This window comes from Colius striatus, chromosome 5, assembly GCF_028858725.1.
Source record: "Colius striatus isolate bColStr4 chromosome 5, bColStr4.1.hap1, whole genome shotgun sequence".
NCBI classification, from domain to species: Eukaryota; Metazoa; Chordata; class Aves; order Coliiformes; family Coliidae; genus Colius; species Colius striatus.
In genome coordinates, this window is record NC_084763.1 from 8570500 (window position 1) to 8590351 (window position 19852).

General features: G+C 40.7%; 2 protein-coding genes across 3 annotated transcripts in view; one reads left to right on the forward strand and one right to left on the reverse strand.

Annotated features, from left to right (window-relative positions):
- Positions 1-4112, forward strand: part of AOAH (acyloxyacyl hydrolase) — an 84662-nt gene extending 80550 nt beyond the window's left edge. For both annotated transcript variants that reach the window (XM_061996578.1, XM_061996579.1), the window contains one exon: positions 3196-4112. In XM_061996578.1, the coding sequence (XP_061852562.1) occupies positions 3196-3324 (129 nt within the window). In that variant the 3' untranslated portion in view covers positions 3325-4112. The remainder of the gene's footprint in view (positions 1-3195) is intronic.
- Positions 4113-8086: 3974 nt separating this feature from the next.
- The window catches only part of ANLN (anillin, actin binding protein), a 29187-nt gene continuing 17421 nt past the window's right edge, over positions 8087-19852 (reverse strand). Inside the window, exons 18-25 of the mRNA XM_061996731.1 lie at positions 18728-18766; positions 18346-18367; positions 17265-17374; positions 15596-15649; positions 12247-12333; positions 10774-10881; positions 8597-8769; positions 8087-8210 (exon numbers count right to left, since the gene is read on the reverse strand). Of these exons, the coding sequence (XP_061852715.1) occupies positions 8087-8210; positions 8597-8769; positions 10774-10881; positions 12247-12333; positions 15596-15649; positions 17265-17374; positions 18346-18367; positions 18728-18766 (717 nt within the window). The remainder of the gene's footprint in view (positions 8211-8596; positions 8770-10773; positions 10882-12246; positions 12334-15595; positions 15650-17264; positions 17375-18345; positions 18368-18727; positions 18767-19852) is intronic.

Below are 19852 nucleotides of genomic sequence, written 5' to 3' on the forward strand. Positions count from 1 at the left end.
TGTTGAGGTGAGGGAGCCCTGGCACAGGCTGCCCAGAGGGGTTGTGGAGGCTCCTTCTCTGGAGGTTTCCAAAACCCACCTGGACACGTTCCTGTGTGACCTGATCTAGGTGGGACCTGCTTCTGCAGGGGGGTTGGACTGGATGATCTCTAAAGGTCCTTTCCAACCCTACCATTCTATGAGTCTTTGATACAAGAACCACAGTGCCCTTCTTTGCCAAGGGTGAGCTGGAAGTGCAGTATCAGCATTTCCCCTGACATTGATCTGCTGTCCCTTTCATTTAAAAAGGAAATTAAAATGTGCTGGCTGTGACACAGCAGAAGCAAGTGTCAGTGTGTATATGCAGTGGTCCTGCTATGCAGTAGGGAGGTAGGAGGAAACTGAACTCTCCTAACTGAGGCTTGCTTACTTATCAGTGCAAGAAGAAAAGAAGAAAGACAATGCTCCCCCTGTCCCATTAACAGCTATTCTGGTTTTTCCATACACTGGAAAAAGGCAGGAAAAACAAGCCCCCATAGTCCCCACTCCAGGCAGGATTTCATATCTTAAAAACCTTAAAAAAAGGTAAACACTAAGTGTTCATGTGGCTAGCCGGGCCCAGAACCACGTTCCCCTAGTTTCCTGGGGAGGGGAAGAGGGTTTCGTGCATGTTTCTATTATGTTACAAACAAAACAATCTTGGTACGACTGCATTCCTCTCAAGTTTCAAAGCTAAATTGGGGCTACATGGGGGTATTTTTTATCCAGCTCAGGCCCTAGATGGAGGAACTTCACACCACTTACTTTTGACATCTGAAAGAAAACTGCATGCCTCAATCCTCCTATGTTTCCTCTAGATTGTCTTTCAGACACCGTTCCCCAAAGTCCAGCTCTGTTCTCCTTGAAGGACATCTGGCTTTCTCTTCCCATTGGCTGTAGTGCAAGCCCAGGGATTCTCCTCAGCATCTCTTCCTTGCCACACAATTTCACTGCAAATCCTCATGAATGCCAGATGGCCTCAAGGACATCCCTCCTCTCTAGAACAGCTGATTGCTTTGTTTGGATGACAGGGTAATGCATTTCAACAGGATCCTGCATAAACAGCTTCGTTTCTTGCTTTTATGAAGTTACCAGGGAGAAGGAGAAAGCCCTGAGCATCACAAGCCGGAACCTGAAGTGCTTGGAAGATTCTTAATCATTACGTACAGGCAGGAAAGCACAGCTTGAGAGCCATCAGCTTCTCCCTGGGTTTGGGTGGTTTTTTTTGTCCTTAAGTCATAGCAAAGCACATTGCAGCTAGAAAAAAAAGAGGAAAAGCTGAAATGGTGCGTGTCAGATGAGTTGGGTATTTACACTTTGCTGAGAAGCATCCCCACAGCTGGTTTGGTGCAGGAGGAGAAAACAGATAGCCAGAAGCTACTGAAATAATCACAGAATCACAGAATGGTAGGGGCTCGAAGGGACCCTTAGAGATCTAGTTCAATCCCCTTGCAGAAGCAGGTCAACCTAGATCACTTCACACAGGAACGTGTCCAGGCGGGTTTTGAAGACCTCCAAGGAAGGAGCCTGCACACCTTCCCTGGGCAGCCTGTGCCAGGGCTCCCTCACCTCAACAGGGAAATAGTTTTTCCTATGTTTCAATGGAACTTTTTGTGTTCCAGCTTCATCCCATTACCCCTTGTCCAGTCACTGGATACAGCAGAAAAAAGGGATGTCCCAGCCTCCTGACATCCACCATTTAGGTATTTGTAAATACTGAGGACATCCCCCCTCAGCCTCCTCTTCTCCAGACCAACCCTACAAAAAAAACCATATGGAAGGCTTAGGGACTTGTGAAGGATTTGTGGAGACTCACATATCAGAATGGATCACCCTGGAAGAGACAGGTCTCGGCCCTCTAACAGTCATTGGATCATTATAGAATGGTAGGGGCTGGAAGGGACCTTTAGAAATCATCTAGTCCAACCCCCATGCCAAAGCAGGTCCACCTAGATCAGGTGACACAGGAACATGTCCAGGCAGGCTTTGAAGACCTCCAGAGAAGGAGCCTCCACATGTCCCAAAATAACCACGTATGGTCATCTTAGAAATTGTGACCAAGGGGTAACATTCTATTGCACAGGCTCCTCTATCCCCTCCCCTGCCCCAACTCCTCCAGTAGCTTAACAAGACCAGCTCTGAATAAAAGCTCTGAATAAAAGGAAGTTTTTCTCTCCCAGCCCATCATTACAGCTTGTTTCATAAAAAGAAGCACATAAAAATTCCCCAGAGGTTCCAGTCTGCTCCCAAACTCCAACAATATTCAAGTAGTTTGATTCCTTAAACTCATCTTGATCCTTAAAAAGGAGGATTCGTTAGCCCTGCTTAAACCTCATAATTGCAATCAATGTCAGAGTTTTAGGGGTGAAAGTAAAGTTACCACATAAGCAAAACACAATTACAGGTCAAAAGTTGAAACAAAAATGCATTAGCAGGGTGTGACAGCTCAGTCAAAGGAGAATCAGGCTGTTCTCTCTTCCCCTTTCTGCTTCCCGTGATGTTTTTCACCCTGGCAATACAGCAGATATGGTTTCTCTTTGGTGCCTAACTTCCAGGGCAAAAAAACCCCTCTATAAAAGCTGAATGGTTCTGGCATCAAGGAGAAAAGCTAATTTACCACTTCTGCAGGTGGAAAAAGAGCTCTGAGGATACCCAGCAGCAGGTGCAGATTCAGAGCACCGGAGCTGGGTAGTTTTGAACCAACATATAATTGGGCCACTTGCTCCTCAACCCCTGTGGTTTCCTTACAGGACAGCAGAGAGAATATTTACTAGAAGTATCAGAGGCATTTAGGAGCACAAATTCCACTGGGCTCCCAAGAGCTTTGTGTGTTATATCCAAACAGTGCTTTTGAAATACATACAAAAGGCTTGAGGGGGGAAAAAGTCAGACTCTGGGGCTTTTAAATAGAAGCCTATGGACCAGGCACTGTAGTGGTTGGAGACCACTGAGCTTGACTGTCTGGGAGGCAGATCAATGATCCTCACCTTATTTTGAGTGTTCAGAAGGATTTTCCCCTGTTCAAGCTGTAGGAATGGCATATTTGCTTTGATTAGAGGTTACAGTCCATCCCATCTATATAAGGGAGTCTTCATTATGCTCACCCTCTTAAACACTGGCATGAAAAACCTGCATTACAGAGGTACAAGGAACTGATAGCATTTGTGTTGTCTGCAGATTGCTGCAGCCCTTGGAACGAGCATTACCTGGCAGAAGGCTCTACATGAATGGCCTCAAGTGCTTGGAAAGGAGAATCCCTTCAACGACCAGATCGAAGCTGTGTTCAAAGATCAAGGCGGGCACTGACTCCCGGGGAGCCCTGATGGTGCTGCTTCCCAGCACACGCCAGCAAACAACAGGATTAAAGACACACACAAAACGGGGGGGGGCAAGTTATCAGAGCCAGCAGCAGTGGACATAACACAAGAGCATTCTCTGCAGCCTGTATCTCACCTGCCCAAGTAGGCTGTGCTTTTTCCATGGAGCTACAAAATAAGAATCAAAGGCTACCTGCCAGCTAGACCACTGATTGTATGGGTTTGCAAAGCCACCTGATCCATTTTTTCCACGTCCAGCAAACTCCAAGCCCTGCCTATTGTTTTTTATTGTTTCTGGGCTTTCCATTTGTAGTTTCAACAGTTAATCTCATACCACGAGGCAGGGGGTGGTACCCAAACTCATTACGTTGCTATCAATCGTATGTATGTAATTGCCCTGACTGTCAATACATTATTTAGCTGCTCTTTGCTTATTAAAATGTGCCAGGAATAACAAGGTGCTAGAGTCTTGATTGACCTGGCAGCATCAATGCAGGCTAACAGAGCACAGGTTCTCTTCCCCTCCCTGTTAACAAGACAACCCTTCCTGTATTTAAATCAGGTTGCTGCTTCAACCTGTAACACATCTTTGCCCTTCTGCTTCCTAACAAACACGACATACCCAGTCCTGTGAGTTTGACAGGCATGACCCAGGGAATCACTGAAGATACTGGGCAGCCCTTACCTGCTGTTCTTCACACACAGACTTCAAGGTTGAGAATTACAAGCGGTTTTCTCACCAAATCTTAGCACAATAAAAATAAAACATTAAGAAATTAGAGATTACTCACAATCTTAGTGGTGATGAAGGGATCAGACAGCATAAAATAGCAGTAACTACAGCTGGAAAGACTCTGGAAAATAGAAAGTGTTTACAAATCAGCCCAAGCTCTGCTCTTGCTTCTGATCTCACTCACTGCACAAGGCTGCATCACTCACCACTCAGCTCCTGGGCTGCTGTCCAGACTCAAGATAGCCTGGCTATGTGTGGACCACAGGGCTAGAGATGCATCTGCTCAGGATTTTGGCCAGGCAGAGGATGAGCTGGCTGATGCTTTTTTGGTTGACTCATAGAATGGTAGGGGTTGGATGGGACCTTTAGAGATCCTCCAGTCCAACCCCCCTGCAGAAGCAGGTTCACCTAGATCAGGTCACATAGACCCATATTATTGCTCTCCTGAAGTAGTCAATGCTGCATCTCCTAAGACAGAAGCTCCTTTGGGACAAATGCTAACATTTCAGTAAATATCCAAGTCACCTACTTGAGAAAACCAAAAGGGAATACATCTCTTCATTAATAAGGCTCCAATTCATTCAAGGCATTCAGATGTTACCAAAATACCCAGTTTCCCAAGAAACACTTTCAAGCCCACAGAGGCACACTTGAGGAAGGCTATTTAGCGTCAGGAGGATATCTACCTGCTTCCCGGACAAACTCTGTCCACCCCACAGCGTCACATTTGATGCATGCTGGCCAGGTAAAACATCTGCTCCTTTTGCTTACCTCTTTGGCCTTCTTATCTTTCATTAAAAAGCAACACCAGGACAGAAACAAGTGCAGCCATGTGGTTTTACTCCAGACCAAGTAGAGCACAGACAATAATTACAGAATATCAGATAATTTACTCTACACCAAAATATGGAAATGCAGCAATTAAAAGGGGGAAGGGAACAGTATGTGTTTAGAAGCCACATTCTCAGTCAATCTCATTGCAAATTATTGTATTGCATTTGAGGTTGGGATTTAATAACATCAATTAAGAGTTTTACAAGCTAGTAAAACTGAAATTTCCTCAGCTAAAATAAGCTCCATTGCCCAGAGCAAAGCATTTGCCATTTATAGACTTTCTTTATTAGTGAACATCTTGAATTTCTGAACAACAGGGGGGGAAAAAAAAAAGCTTTCTTTTAAAATTAGAACAGCCTGTTCCCAAAGCCAACCCCAAACTGCCATTACTGAAACCCAAAGCAGAGCTCTGGGGTTTAGCCCAGGATAATTGCCCCGTGCATGGTCTGGGCTCTGCAAGGGACCTCAGGAAGCAGGCTGGCCACTGCCTGCAGGAGCACTAACCAAACCCCCTGTCTTCAACACCTGGGAGGCCAGCTCTGCAAGCCAGCATTAGGCTGTGCACAGAAAATTGGATTTGTAACTGCTGCAGTAAGTATTTGCAAATAAAGATGAATTTTGGGCCTATTAAGGCATCAGATTTTACAACCGCTGCATCTCTCCCTTATGCCCAAGGACACAAAAAGCAGCTGAAGAGCTGCACTCCCAACCATCACTCACCACTCTAAAAATAAATGCCCTATTTTTAAAGAAGTGATTCTGGAAAAAGCTTACTTATTCTAAAGTAATAAGGAACTATGACTTGGAGTCTACTGTCAGTTTTACTGTCTCGTGGTGCTTAGCTTGGTTGAAGGTGACAAAAGGAAACAAACAAGAAAAAGGTTTCTCTTGGAAAGTTGAGTATGGAGTGTCCATGAAATTCAAACGCTCTGGTGGCACAGATTTCTAGAAGGAATGACCTATCAAGGTCTTTTCTGGGGTACAGTTAGAACACATGAATAGGGGAGGTTATGTCACTGGTTAGTTCCAAAGGAGCAGGATTTCTGATGCCGTTCTGTTCATAACCTGTTCTTACAAAACCGCAAGCTTTGTTTGAAACGGGAACTCTTTCTGAGAGCATCCACAGCTCAATGAAGCTGTTTGAATTCACACAGTCTGGCCTCTTTGAAAAGGATCTGATACAAAACATGAAAAAAAACCACTACATCTGGGAATGTTTTTGAACAATTTTCCACAGCTCTAACAGGGGTCAGGAAGGCAGGAGGCACATCATCATCATCAATAACCAAGGCCTAGACCTTCCCCTCCAGGTCAGCTTTTCCAGCTCCTAGCACCTGTTACACTTCATCCCTTTCCTTGATCAGGAGAATTTTTCATCTTGGGCAAGGAACAAACACAGAGTAGTTGCTACAGTGGATAATGACCCAGCTAGCCTAGATAAAACCATGTCATTCCCTCAAGTATATCCAGTTCTCCTCTTAATACCCTTCTATGGACTTGTTTCATTCTTTTGCATTTAATGATTTTCACTACCATCCACTCAGAAGTTTAGGTAGAGTCTACCACATAGCCACTGATGAAATTTGCTCTTCCATGGTGCATTGCTACTCTGCTGCCATGTCTCTAGCACAAGGAAATGAGAATCAACCTCTCCTCTTCATACTTGAGCTGCTGGTCTCTAGCAGCTTCTACAACTGTATTTATGTTCCAAGAAGTTAGGGACTGCCCAAAGACAATCTAGCTTCCTCCACAACAAAATTGGGTTCCCTTTATCTTCCAAACCAAGTAGCACTTTGGATTAAAATCCTCTGTGGAGTCCAGCTTTTCTTCAGCCTACAAACCAGTAGCTCGAGTGCATTTTCTTTATGGAAAGAAAAAAAAAATCAAGCAGCATTTTGTTCTTTATTTTAAATGAATAAAATAAATCTCAATACATAGTTTGGAAATCTTTAAAGACATCAGAGAAAGAAAACTAGATTTAAAAGCAAGTACAAAAGTGGCAGGATGAAACAGTAGAAGATAATGGAATTTAGTGTTTCGAGTGTGAATATATAACAGCGATAGCAAGTTGAAGTTTTCCACTACTGCCTTTGCAATAGTCAAGTAATGAGATAATATTTCACTAAGCCCAGTGAAAAGCTGTGAAAATTGCAAGTCTTAACTGAGAAGTTTTGCCAGTTTATGATGGGTCTGAAGTGCTGCTTTTATCTGTGTTTATGGACATGTCTACGAAGGGAAGGAAGACCCATGCTTTCAGCCAGCAGAGTATTAGTTGGTACATAGCAGCTTTGTAGTGTATTATAATAAAAATAAAAAGCACTTTTACAACCTGGTTCTCAAATGGAAGAGAATCCTAACTTGTACAAACCATGAGTCCCAGGAAATATTGATTCACACAACCATAAAACTTTTTTACCCCTTTTCTTTATCCATCTAGTAGTCCTGACAAAAATACTCAAGGCCTTTCATTTCTATCAAAGTGCAATATACTGCATACATAATTCCACGCCTAGAAACCATATCATATACACAACATGCACCTACCCATACCAGTTTGCATGAGAACTTGCAAAAGTGGTATGAATATAATGTGCATGTCTTTTGTTCTGACCACAAGGACACTGTGCAAGCAAGAAATAGCTGTATTGCATGTTGTAGAATAAAAATTGCTAGTAACTTCTATGCCTGATCATTATAAAAAGAACTTGACAAACCCTCCAATATTACATCTTGTGCTTCAGCACCATCCTTGTTAGAGAACTCTGAGCTATTGTTTCTTTTGGGAAGGCAAGTTTAGTAAGTTTGGTTTTCTTCACTAGCTTGCCACCCCCTCCCTGCTCCGAAGTGTGATTTCCTGCAATCTTTTGTTTGTTTAAAGAAGAGAATGTACTTAGCTAAAAAAAACCCAAAAGGCTTCCAATAGAAAGAGTTACATAAATATTTAGCACATTTAGAAACCTAATTAATTGCCTCCTACCATATTCAAAAGCTAGGAAGTAAAGTTTTAAAACTCTTAAAAGTGAAATAAAAATACTGCATAACATAGTCCTGGATAACATTAAATACTCTCTCAAATTTAAAGCATAAGTGACCCAAAGGGCTTCCCACACTTTCATTTAATTTTTTTGTGTAGTTCATGCAGGGTTTTGCATACATATTTTCTTCATAGCCCCCCTTCCAGAGTTTAAAGCTTTCCAATAGGTTTGTAGCAGGCATCAGGCTGCCACATGCGAAGGTCAACAAGGACTTGGTTGAGCTTTTGCATCCAAAGGTTCCGTTCTTCTTTTGTATCAGCAGACAGCCAGTTCCTAAAAGGAAAACAACCCAAAGGATCAGGCACATTTTGCTGCACCTCTGCTCAGTTAATCTGAAAATCAAGCTGATCATCTATGGAAGGCAAAAGAGAGGGGAACAAAAAATGAAGCCAAGGGTTCCATCACACTGATACCGAGCTATTTGTCATTTCCACTTCTGAAAAGGTGAGTTTTGTCCTCAGTCTGAAATTGATAGCACAACATAGGACTAAAAGAGAGCTGAACAGTTCAAGTGTCACCCCAAAACCTTTAAGTGAGCTTTGTATTGACATGTCAATGTTGTAAGGCCCCTATGTTACTGAAACTACCACTTGAGGCCAAACACCCCTCCCACACACATCCCATAACCTCCCGCAGCCCTCACAACTTCACCCACTCACTTTGTAACACAGAGCGTGTCTCTGCATCGGCTGACAAGTGTCTCTCTGTCATCTTCCCTCTGAGGTCGGACAGTTATTAGTTCAAAAGTGTTGGGACGAGCACAGAACTCCCTGTTGGCAGGTTCAATCTGATGATTGGTGCAGTTGGCCAAGTTTATCCGGCCCAAAGGATGCTGAAAGTGAAGTCAGTTCATCAGTCAAGGACGCTGCAATCAAGAGCGATGCTGAATAACACATACTTTGACAATTTCTGCCATACAAAAGTGAATCCTTTCCCAAATCAACCACTGCCTACAAAATAAAGAGGGAATTCCACTGTTTTTGTTTAAGAGCAATTGCAGAAGCAAGATAACACAGGTAATGGAACGTGTCCTGCCCAGCCACATACAACACAGCTAACAAATCCACCCCTTAACCGAAGGCTTAAGCTCTAGAAAAACATATTCCCCCTTTATTCCTTAAATACAAACAGCTTCAACTGTCAAATTCAAGAGAAATTCATAATAAAATCCTAACTGATAGAATAACCCCTGTCAAAGCCTGCAGAAAACAAGCACTTCAGGGGTGCTTGCATCATTCTTGTCAAAGCCTATAAGCATATGGCTCCACCTTCAAACATTCAGCTAAAGCACCAACATGCTGAGCCCAGCTGCTTTAGCTCCCTCTGTAGTTCAAACTCTTCAAAGATGATTTCAGATTTCAAGGCAGTTCTCTTTCTGCTGACTATAGACAGAGGCTCAGCTGTGTGCCTAAAGTTAGTTACAGACCTCGGCTCTGATTCTTCACACCTACAGAATATCTCATCAGGGAAACATCACAAGCTGCTCTGAGCATGGAGAAGTTTGTTGTTCATTGGGCATGTTCACTATATTATTCTATAGATAGTTAAAACAACAACCAAAGTTACAGAAACAAGGAGGAGAGCTCCATTCCAAGGAAAACTAAGAAAAACAGGTTGCAAGCTGGTGATATATCTGCAGCCATGGAAATGTAGAGAAAACATTCCATGATTTAAAGCAATCATTGCCCAATACTGGTATTTCTGAGCTCCATCTATCTCAGCACAACAGAACAGATATAATAGGGGGAAGGGAAGCATTTAGTAAGGGCAGAGTTTCATATTGCTGCAGATGATAGCATGTCAAATGGATATAGTTGACCCTTTCTTGGAAGGGCAGTGAAACAAGTCTAGAATGTTTCAGGAACAGAATATGGAAAGCAAAACAAAGCTTCTCTGTTGCAGACAAAAGCAGAATAGAAAGCTTTTTCTTGGTTAACTCTATTTTTCTGCCTACCTTCTATTACAGTAGGCAGAGATTTTTCCTTCTGGCAGGGGAATAAAGTACACTGATATATTTTGGCAATGTCAACTATCAGCATATGGTCTTCCTCCGTTAGCAGGGAAGAAATTAAACTCAGGCATCTGGATTGGCATAGAAGACCCAAAAGGACCAGAGTTTGCCACAGAGTTTGGGAAAGAAAGTGTTCTGGCAACAAACAAGCAAGTGTTTAATGGTAAATTGCTTAAGTGACTCAGAAAAACCTCTCAAAAGCAGCCTTAAAAGGACCTGGAAATATCTGAGTACACACCACAAGAACAGGCTAGAAGAGACAAAAAGATTCACCTCAGTGACAGATGAATCTGATTTGTCTCATTAGCCAGACAATAACTGAGGTTTCTGAGAGAACCATTTAAAAAGCAACAGTTTCAGCTATAATGTGGAGCTGCAAGAAAACAATGGCTGCAAATAAGATAGCCCATAATTACAGCTATGCTTCCGCAATACAGAAGGATCACCCACTCTAATTCTTTACCCTGTTGGAGTCTAAAACTTCAGGCAACTAGATATAGTCAGCTTATTGATCAATAGAAATTAAATAATGAAGCCATTCATCAAGCACAATGGAAAACCTTAAGACTAAGAAGGGGGAAACTATATATACATATATATACACACACACATATATATATACACACACACATATATATATATACACACACACATATATATATATACACACACACATATATATATATACACACACACATATATATATATACACACACCCCCCTAGTTTAAGCCTAAATGTTACTGTCATTAAGAACGAACAGGAAGTTTTGGAGGCTACAATCTGAAGTCAGAACTTCAGACTTAATCGTGATAAAACAGCATTACCTTTCGTTTCTCATCATCTGGGTACGTCCAGTAAGAGATACAGTTCCCAGCCAGCACACACCAGCGCCTATGCCATGCTCCAAATCCACTGACATCTTCAAACATAGTCTTAAAAAAAATATGGAAGAGAGAACATCAAAATGGAGCAACGTCATACCTCGAACTTGGCACCTACTCAACTGTTTTTCTACCAGAATGGTTTTACAAGTACAACCCTTCACAGGAGTAAACACAAGAGAAGTGAAAAGAGATATACTGAGAGAAGCTTCTTCTAGTGCAGTACACTTATTTTCCAGATGGCATAGAACATGGGCTTCCATTCTCAATTTTTCAGCCTTTTGCTCTAACTGCACCTCTCACTGCTGTTTCACACTACCATTTTCATGTCCACAGTAAACATTCCCATTATTTTAAGGTAACTTAAACAGTTACTTAGAGCAGACACAGGATAAATGGTACACAAAATGTGTTAATATAATGTAATAAATCATGATCTGATCTAGGTGAACCTGCTTCTGCAGGGGGGTTGGACTAGATGATCTCTAAAGGTCCCTTCCAACCCCTACCATTCTATGATTCGGTACTTAAGCCATCTTCAACTTTCCCTTCAGGATTACAAAAGCTTTGGTTATTTTACAGGCCACTCTCATGAGTCTGGTCAGTTTAGGTTCCCAAACCTTTACTCTGAAAGAATTTAATGTGTACATACAATGCTGCTTAGGTTTCACATACTACATAGCAGAAAGTAAACAAGAACTTTCTGAAATCAATACACAAAAACATGGGATAGCAGATACCATAAGCACATGAAATGTTTGCATGTAATGAAATCTGTTTCACTTCAGTTAAAGGAAAGGAGACAGAAAGAGCTGCTTGAAAAGAGTCTAAGGAAGTGCTGATTTCCTAAACACCAAAGTAACAAGCATTGTTAATGCCTTGCTGCAGCATTTTCACAGCACATTTACTGCCATCTCCTGGACACAATCTCGACAGCCTCATCTATGAGACCCAGGCATGCAGTTCTAGAGAGGGAAGTGCTTGAGGTTTCTCAAAAAATATTGTTGCTTCCTTGTAAGTCAAAGTCTGTGAATATAGTGGGAAAATATAAAGTGTGTTATTAGGGAAAATTGGGTTTTATGAGACAAAAAACCAAGATGTCCTGGTAAAAGTTTCTAGTAGAAATAGAATCTCCCCTCCCATCACAGATTGTAGCCAGAGAAGGTATTAAATACTAAAGCTCAGAATAATAAATACCAGTATTTAGAAGGTATACAAAATCCTGAAAGGCAGTTTTCTTTCGAACATGTCTAGATGACAAACTAAGAAAGTTCTGAGGTCTTGTTCAGAGAGAATAAAAATCAAGTCAGTCTTAAGCTTCACAATCCCTATAAATACATGCATGAAGTTAAACAAGCAACTACATTTAGTAAGACCTGTAATTTCCAAGGAAGGAATTTGAAACAAATCCCTTACCAAGAACCCTTTTTCTTCCATGGAGGAGTCCACTTGGCATTTTAATTTCAGATATATATGACCTTCCAGAGGAGACAAAAAGGGAACCTGCAAAAAGTAAAACAACAAGTCATTTAACTTTGACATCTCTCTACCAGCTGGAGCAAGTCACCAACACCAGGATGTTAGCACTGCCTTTTCTTAGGATCTTCAGCCAGAAAGAAGCAATCAGCCTCAAGCAAGAGAGCAATAATCACTTTTGGTTTCAAGTTCATTTAGAAGCTTTTCAAGACTTCTTTGCTTATTAGTTTGCTCAGGACATATGCACAAACATGCTTGATTCTAGAAAAGCAGACATTCCAAGCATGGTTAAAAACATCACAAGGCATCAGGTCACATCCTGCAAGATTCTGTCTCAGTTTGACATTGACTTGTTTGGAAAATACCAGAGTGGGCTTAAAGAGGACTGGTACATGGATGCTATAAGCATTTTTGACAGATATGGTTGTAGAAGTGCCTACTCATAAATATTTGTGTTAAAAAAAACCTAGAAGGGGAAAAAGTAATGAAAGGAGTTCTTTTCAGCTGGCCCTCAAGCTGTTGAAGACTCAGGTTATTTCTAACAAAAGAGGTTCTAAGATCTATCTTCTACCACTGAAAAAAACCAGCTTAATTGCTGTACCAGAGCACCTGGTACATTATCTGGTTATTTGATACTCAAGCATTTTGAGGAAGAGTATGCAACAAGGACTGCTTTCAGATTTCCCACAATCCCTCCTCATGTAGCAACCAATTACATTGAGTATTCAAACCACTACTGCCACATGTATGCTAAGGGAAAAATTGCTAATTCACCAAGAAAACTGCCCCAGTAAATCCTGCACAACATTGAAATAGAAGCTACTGTTAGAAGTGGATCACCTTTGAGTTGCAGGCGTACTTCAGCTTCCTCCAAGACATGATACACATGAGCACGAGAAGCTGATGAAATCATTTTCGCATGTTATATTTACCCAACTAAGACTGTGTGCATGGCATGCTCATGTACATTGCCCTACAGCATAGCACAGCAAAATTTTGTGCACCAGGTATGAGTCTGTAAGACCACTCCAGAAGAAAAACAGCAAAATGTTTCCACACAACAGAAATAAGTAGCATTAGCCCTGGATTTTTATTAATGGCACAGAATTGAGTTGGAGGCCTGTGGCCAGTGGAGTTCCACAGGGATTGGTTCTGGGGTCAGTCTTGTTCAATATCATCATCAACAACCTGGGTGAGGGGACAGAGTGTACCCTCAGCAAGTTTGCTGATGGCACCAAACTGGGAGCACTGGCTGATTCCCCAGAGGCCGTGCTGCCATTCAGCGGGATCTCGACCGGGTGGAGAGCTGGGCAGAGAGGAATCTCAGGAGGTTCAACAAGGACAAGTGCAGAGTCCTGCACCTCAGGAGGAACAACCCCATGCACCAGTACAAGCTGGGGATTGATCTGCTCTGCAGAGAGAGATCCGAGAATGCTGGTTGACAATAAATTAACCATGAGCCAGCAATGTGTCCTTGTGACCAAGAAGGCCAATGGCATCCTGGGATGCATCAAGAAGAGTGTGGGCAGCAGGTTGAGGGAGGTTCTGTTCCCCCTCTACTCTGCCCTGGTGAGGCCTCATCTGGATGCCAGAGTCCAGCACAGGGTCACCAAGATCATCAGGGGACTGGAGTATCTTCCTTATAAGAAAAGGCTGCAGGAACTGGGGCTGCTCAGTCTGAAGAAGAGGCTGAGGGGGGAATCTCATTAATATTTAAAAATATCTAAAGGGTGGGTGTCAGGAGGTTAGGGCAGCACTTTTTTCTGTTGTATCTAATGTCAGGACAAGGGGCAATGGGATGAAGCTGGAACACAAAAAGTTCCATTTAAACATAAGAAAAAAACTCTTTCCCTGTTGAGGTGAGGGAGCCCTGGCACAGGCTGCCCAGGCAGGGTGTGGAGGCTCCTTCTCTGGAGGTCCTCAAAACCCACCTGGATGTGTTGCTGTTTCCAATTCCCCACTTCAAGTTTGTGAGTTTTGCATTCCTTTCTAATTTGTGTTAGGCCAGAATAATTGGTATTGTGGATTATCAAATTTACCAGTGAAGAGCTGTGACAGTAAAGCAAAAAGGCGTATAACAAACAGAACATAGTGGTTACACAGAATCTACTTGACCTGCTTCTGCAGGGGGGCTGGACTAGATCTCTCAAGGTCCCTTCCAACCCCTACCATTCTATGATTACTAATTAAATACTAAAGCACATCTCAACACAGTCCCTTGTACACTTAATGAGAAAGAAAATACTACATGCTAGTCAACATATCCCTTTAAAAGGCAAGCTGGGTGGAGGGGGTGGAAAGCAAGCAATTTGTTGAATATTCAGCTGGATGAAAACTCAAGCCCATGACTGGACTAGCTGGCATTCTGGTGTGTGGACATTCAGATTGCTACCATAAGATGTTGGCTTTTTGTCATAGAAGATAATCTGCAAAGCTAGTCAAGATAAAACTAATTTTTTTGCCAATTCTTGAGATAGTTCTTAGGAGACATTTGATTACAAATGAGAGGTACTAAATCACTTAATTTTGAAACGTAACTTATGTAAAGTTATCCAAAACATTTTCTTCTGAGGGCTGTTAATGACCAAGTATTTCTTTGGAGTATATCAATTTCTATCATTCCTAAAGTCAAAAATGTACATAGCAAGAAAAATAGTTCAATTACACATTTGTGTGCAGATAAGAACCTCCCATTTTGATATGTTTTGCACTTGAAAACTTTAGGTCATGATTGATTTCTGCTTTAAAAGAAAGGTATTGATCAGTCTTGACAAAACAAGGTCTCAATAAATCAGAAACAAGATTCAGTTCCTGGGTGATTTTGATTTTCTTCAGTGGCAGCAAGTTAATTTAAGTGCCAGTCATTCTCCCTGGTCTTCTCTCAGCAAGGTTCTACACTCTGTGTAGTTCATCAAGAAGTTGGCTCAAATTTCCTGACTAGCTGTCTTAAAGTGACTCATCCATTTGTTCTGAAGGAAACTCCTCCTCCTACTGATGTAGGAAGACAAGAGGCAGCTAGTCTTCCTTGTAACAGCTAGTTAAGGAAAAGCTCTAGATGGTCTAAGTAACTGAGTTCTAGCAGCATGCTTATTATTTTAAGAGACAAAGAGTAGAACTCTGCAAGTTTTTAAGGCTCCTAACAGCTTATGTTTAGTTAGTAAATCTTTGTAAGCATTTTCTCAGAGGAATTAAACACAATAAGTACTGTAAAAAGGCCAGACAGATATGAGCAACATGCACTAGGAAGCAGTTTGCCATCTTAAATTAGGAACTAAAGAATCACAGCAACCTTGTCCTGGAACATATAGCCCAAAAGTTCTTTTTCCTCCCCTTCAAAATTTATCTAGGGAAAAAAGAAACATGCTCAATGCAATTAGTGCAAAGTTAAGGTTGATAAAAATAAGGAAGGTTACACGTGAGTACATTTTGTTCCTTTCTACTGTGAATTTTAACTGTGCATATAAAAGGGAGGAATGAAAGTCAAAATCCACTGTGGCAGTAGTTTATTCTGTATTAGAAACACTTAGAGCAAGTTAAAAAGCAGCTGTTTGTACAGCTACAGGCCAGGTCAAAACTGAAGCTTCACACAGGTGATAGTTTAACAAGCAGCACAAGTTATCTTATAAAAAAAGGGAAATTCTAGCTGTTGAAGTCTGCCCCTGGAAAAAAGCTAACCAAGAGATAGTTTCCCCGGAACTCTACTTGTACCTTGTGCTATATATAGTTTGCTAGCCCAGTCTTGTGTATTGTCCTAGACTAAACTAAACAGATCAAATCCTAATTCCTGAATAGAATGTAAAAGCTGATTCCCATAACTTCAAGGACATAGGGTTTCCAACAAGCAAGCTGTGCACAAGATCTCTACACATAGTTCTGGTTAAGAGGAACATTTTGTGGTTGAAAACCAAAGCTGGTACTTACGAACTTCACACAGTCAGTAACAGCAGTGCAATTAAACCAACTTAGGTTACCAGTTAACTGCTTCAGTAAAGGACTCTGCCTTCCAAAACTTCCAAAAAGCAAGTTGAGATTACTATGTATTTTGCCCTTAATTTTACACACAAACATAGCCAATCCTTCAGTCACCAGAAGCTGTAATTGCAATACAACTCTCATTACAATAAGGCTTAATTGGTCAAGAAGTAAATTCATTCTTATGCTGCCATTTGGATAGGTAAAGCTGTAATTTAATACTGCCATAAGCTGTGGCAACTTCTGAATTCATTTATCTGAGGAGAGCTGCTGGTATAAACATCTATGAAAACAGTATTTTGGTGTAAGATACATTCATTGTACTCTCTAACCTTGAGTAAGAATGTATTTTTTTAACTTCTAATGGCAGGAGCCAATAAACTTATCCTGTTTAGACAAGGAACTAATGGCATAAAACTCAATGTTAGCTCTCTTTCAAAAAAATGTTAAATTTCTAGACATAAATGTTCTTAATTGGGATAGGAAAGGAAACTCAGTCCTAAAAATTGCTGTTTGGATATAGTTAAGTCAATTATACACAGATAATTTCAAATACTTCATCATCATTACACCACATTTAATGTCTTATTTAGTGATAGTTGCAAGACTGTAAGAGCAACAAACAATATGAAGACCACCTACAGAGATACCAAGTGCATACATCCATTTTTTGTCAGTGAAGGCAAATTACTAACCAAATGCCTTCATTATGATTATCTTTGCATAACCATACCTTACACTGAGCTACAGAAAAGAAAGAACATCTGGCACAATAACATAAGTCTTTCTGTTGTATCTTAAAATTACATTTCAGTCCTATGAAACTAAATACTACCAACACACATTTTAGATAGAGATAAGTAACATATATAGAAACCTACGTGTTTCATTTCTAGGAGAGTAATTTTGCCTGAAAACAGTAAACTCATTCATTTTTCAAAGGGTATGCAATTACTTTTGGGTTATTAACCAACTACTTCCATTACCTTGTCCAATGCAAATTTGCTATTTCCTACTGAAGACAGTGATAGCTTGTGGGATCCAACAAGGATGAAGTTAGTAGAGCGTACATTGGGGACACCTGGACTGGTCATGGCTGCAGGGAAAAAAAGTTGAAGTCAAGCCATAACACAAACACACCATCTGAATGCTGCAAGGCTTAAAAAGGCTTTATTTGTACTACTGTATACATGCCCTACTCAGTGTTTCAGGATGCAGCACAGCCCAACAGCACATTCAAACAGCATCTTGATGCACACCATTTCTCCTTGGTAGAGTTTTTTTCTTTCAGAAAAGTTTTGAAATGTTCACAAAGGAGAAGATAAAACATTTTAAGAAGTCTCAAGGGGGCAGAGAGCATTGTAGAGCACACTACAAAGCACACATGCCCTCCAGTAGAAGCTTGACGTTCAAATCTCTTAACCCCTTCAAGTGACACGCTGCAGCCTTCCAGAATTTGTGTACCTATACTTCTTTCCACTTCTATCGATAGATACAAGCACTATAGCTCAGACACAGGATTCTGACTAGATGCAGCAGCACAGTAGACACTCCAGAGTTAGTTCCTGAACTCTTTATTTGTGCAACTTGTACTAACACAAGCTCAAGTATCTCATGTAATCAGACAAGTATGTATCACATTTTGATGTAGTTAGGAAAGCACTTAGAGATGCTGTTCTCCCCCAAGAGTCAAAAATATATGAATGTGTTAAAAACACTACACACAAGCAATGCTTCAGAATGTTTGTATTTTCAAGTTTCCTCTTGATTACTCTTCTATTAGACTCATTGAAAATCTTAAAATTGATTTCAGTTTACCTTTTCAGGAAAAGAATGTAAACCACAGGTATCTGACACCAGGTATTATGTTTAAAGGAAGGTATCTTCTCAAAAGAACCAAAATCAGTAACTCAGATAAACACAGGGACAGTTTCTAGGCTGTCAAATTGACAGAGTTTGGGAGTAGTAAGCACAGAATTGTTACACGTACAAGCATTATTGATATACTACTTTAGAAAGCAAGTGTAGATCATTCATCTTGGCATAAGAGGTTTAGATTTTACTTACCTGGAGTAAGAAGGTTGCTTTTCTAGAAAGAGAGAAAAAGAAAAACTTAGTGGAAAAGTAATTTCTGACAATTTCTGCAGAAGACTAAGCTAGGTTAGAAAGAAACTCCATCTGAAGTACATTTAAAAATCAAGCAAACAAAAGTAACTTCAAAAGGAACTCCAAATAAGTTTGTAATAACTGCATCTTTCCAACATTACATTTATAGAACTGGTATCTGTTTCTTGGTCTGATGGCTGAAGAGTCTGGCAGAAAACTGGAGAGCCTAGTTTCACTTAAGGGACACAAAGAGCCTGCACACACACAGTCTCATTCAGGGAGAGAATATGGCCTTTGGAAGTGATCTTAAGCAGATTTATGGCAATATCACATTCATACTTACAGAGGTAATAGATGTTAATAATCTCTTTGGAGTGATAACCTGCAACAGAACACAAACAAGATAAATGTATCTGCTGCTGAATTTGTCCATCACATTAGCATGAAAGTTCAACAGTGAGACCATTGAAAGCTTATCTAAATAAATTTTGAATGGATACAAGTGGTTGGAATGAGGCCTTGTTCATTGACTCCATGGAACAACTTCAGTGGAAGGAATGTTACATTCTCAGAAATATTTACTGCAGAAAAGTTTAAACATGCATTAGCTTGGAATGTTCAGCACCCATTTGAAAAAACAATCCTAGCAGACCTCTCTCCTTCACATAATAGGGTTCCAAAGTTACGTTCACTTATTCAAATCACACCTATAGTCCTACATCAACAACTCACCTACAGTGCCAGAAAAGCATTCAGATTTAAGGAAAAACTCCTCTGAACTACAGCACAGGAGAAAAAGAAACCATGGACTTCAAATAGTTTTTATTAGAGGACAGGAGGAAGCCTGTTTTCACTGTGCCAAATAAGTGAAAGTAAAGACTGAAGACAGTTCCTGTTTCTATTTGCCGAGACATGATTTAAGTACTCACTCCAACTGAAAGACACTCAAGTTTCTTGTTTTTATTAAGTGACAGATATCTTTGACATGAAGCAATCAAACCTAAAACTATTAATACACTGTGTGCCCAACTATTGGAATCAGAAGAAGAAAAAAACCCAAACCCCACAGCACCACAACTACATCCAGAGAGTCACTGGCTTGTTAAGGAGATCCAAAGCCTCAATAAAGCACAAACACTTGGAGCCCCTATCCAAGCTGAAATGGTTATGGCCAAGGAGTTAAAGCAACATTTGCTTTTAAAAAATCAGCTTCTAGTGCTTTTACTTAACACTGGGAAGACAGAAAATTGTTATAGTTGATCAATAGAATGTGTACAACAAATCAAACTGCAGGGTAAGTCATATTGACCGTTTTAGTTTAAGCAGAGAATAAGGGCATTAAATCACTATCAAAGACACCACACATTACGAATGAAAGTTTACAAAGCATAGCATTTTAAAGAACTAGGAAGACATCTGCCTTCCCCTCCAATATATTTCAGAATTAACATCTTCATCAGTGACCTGG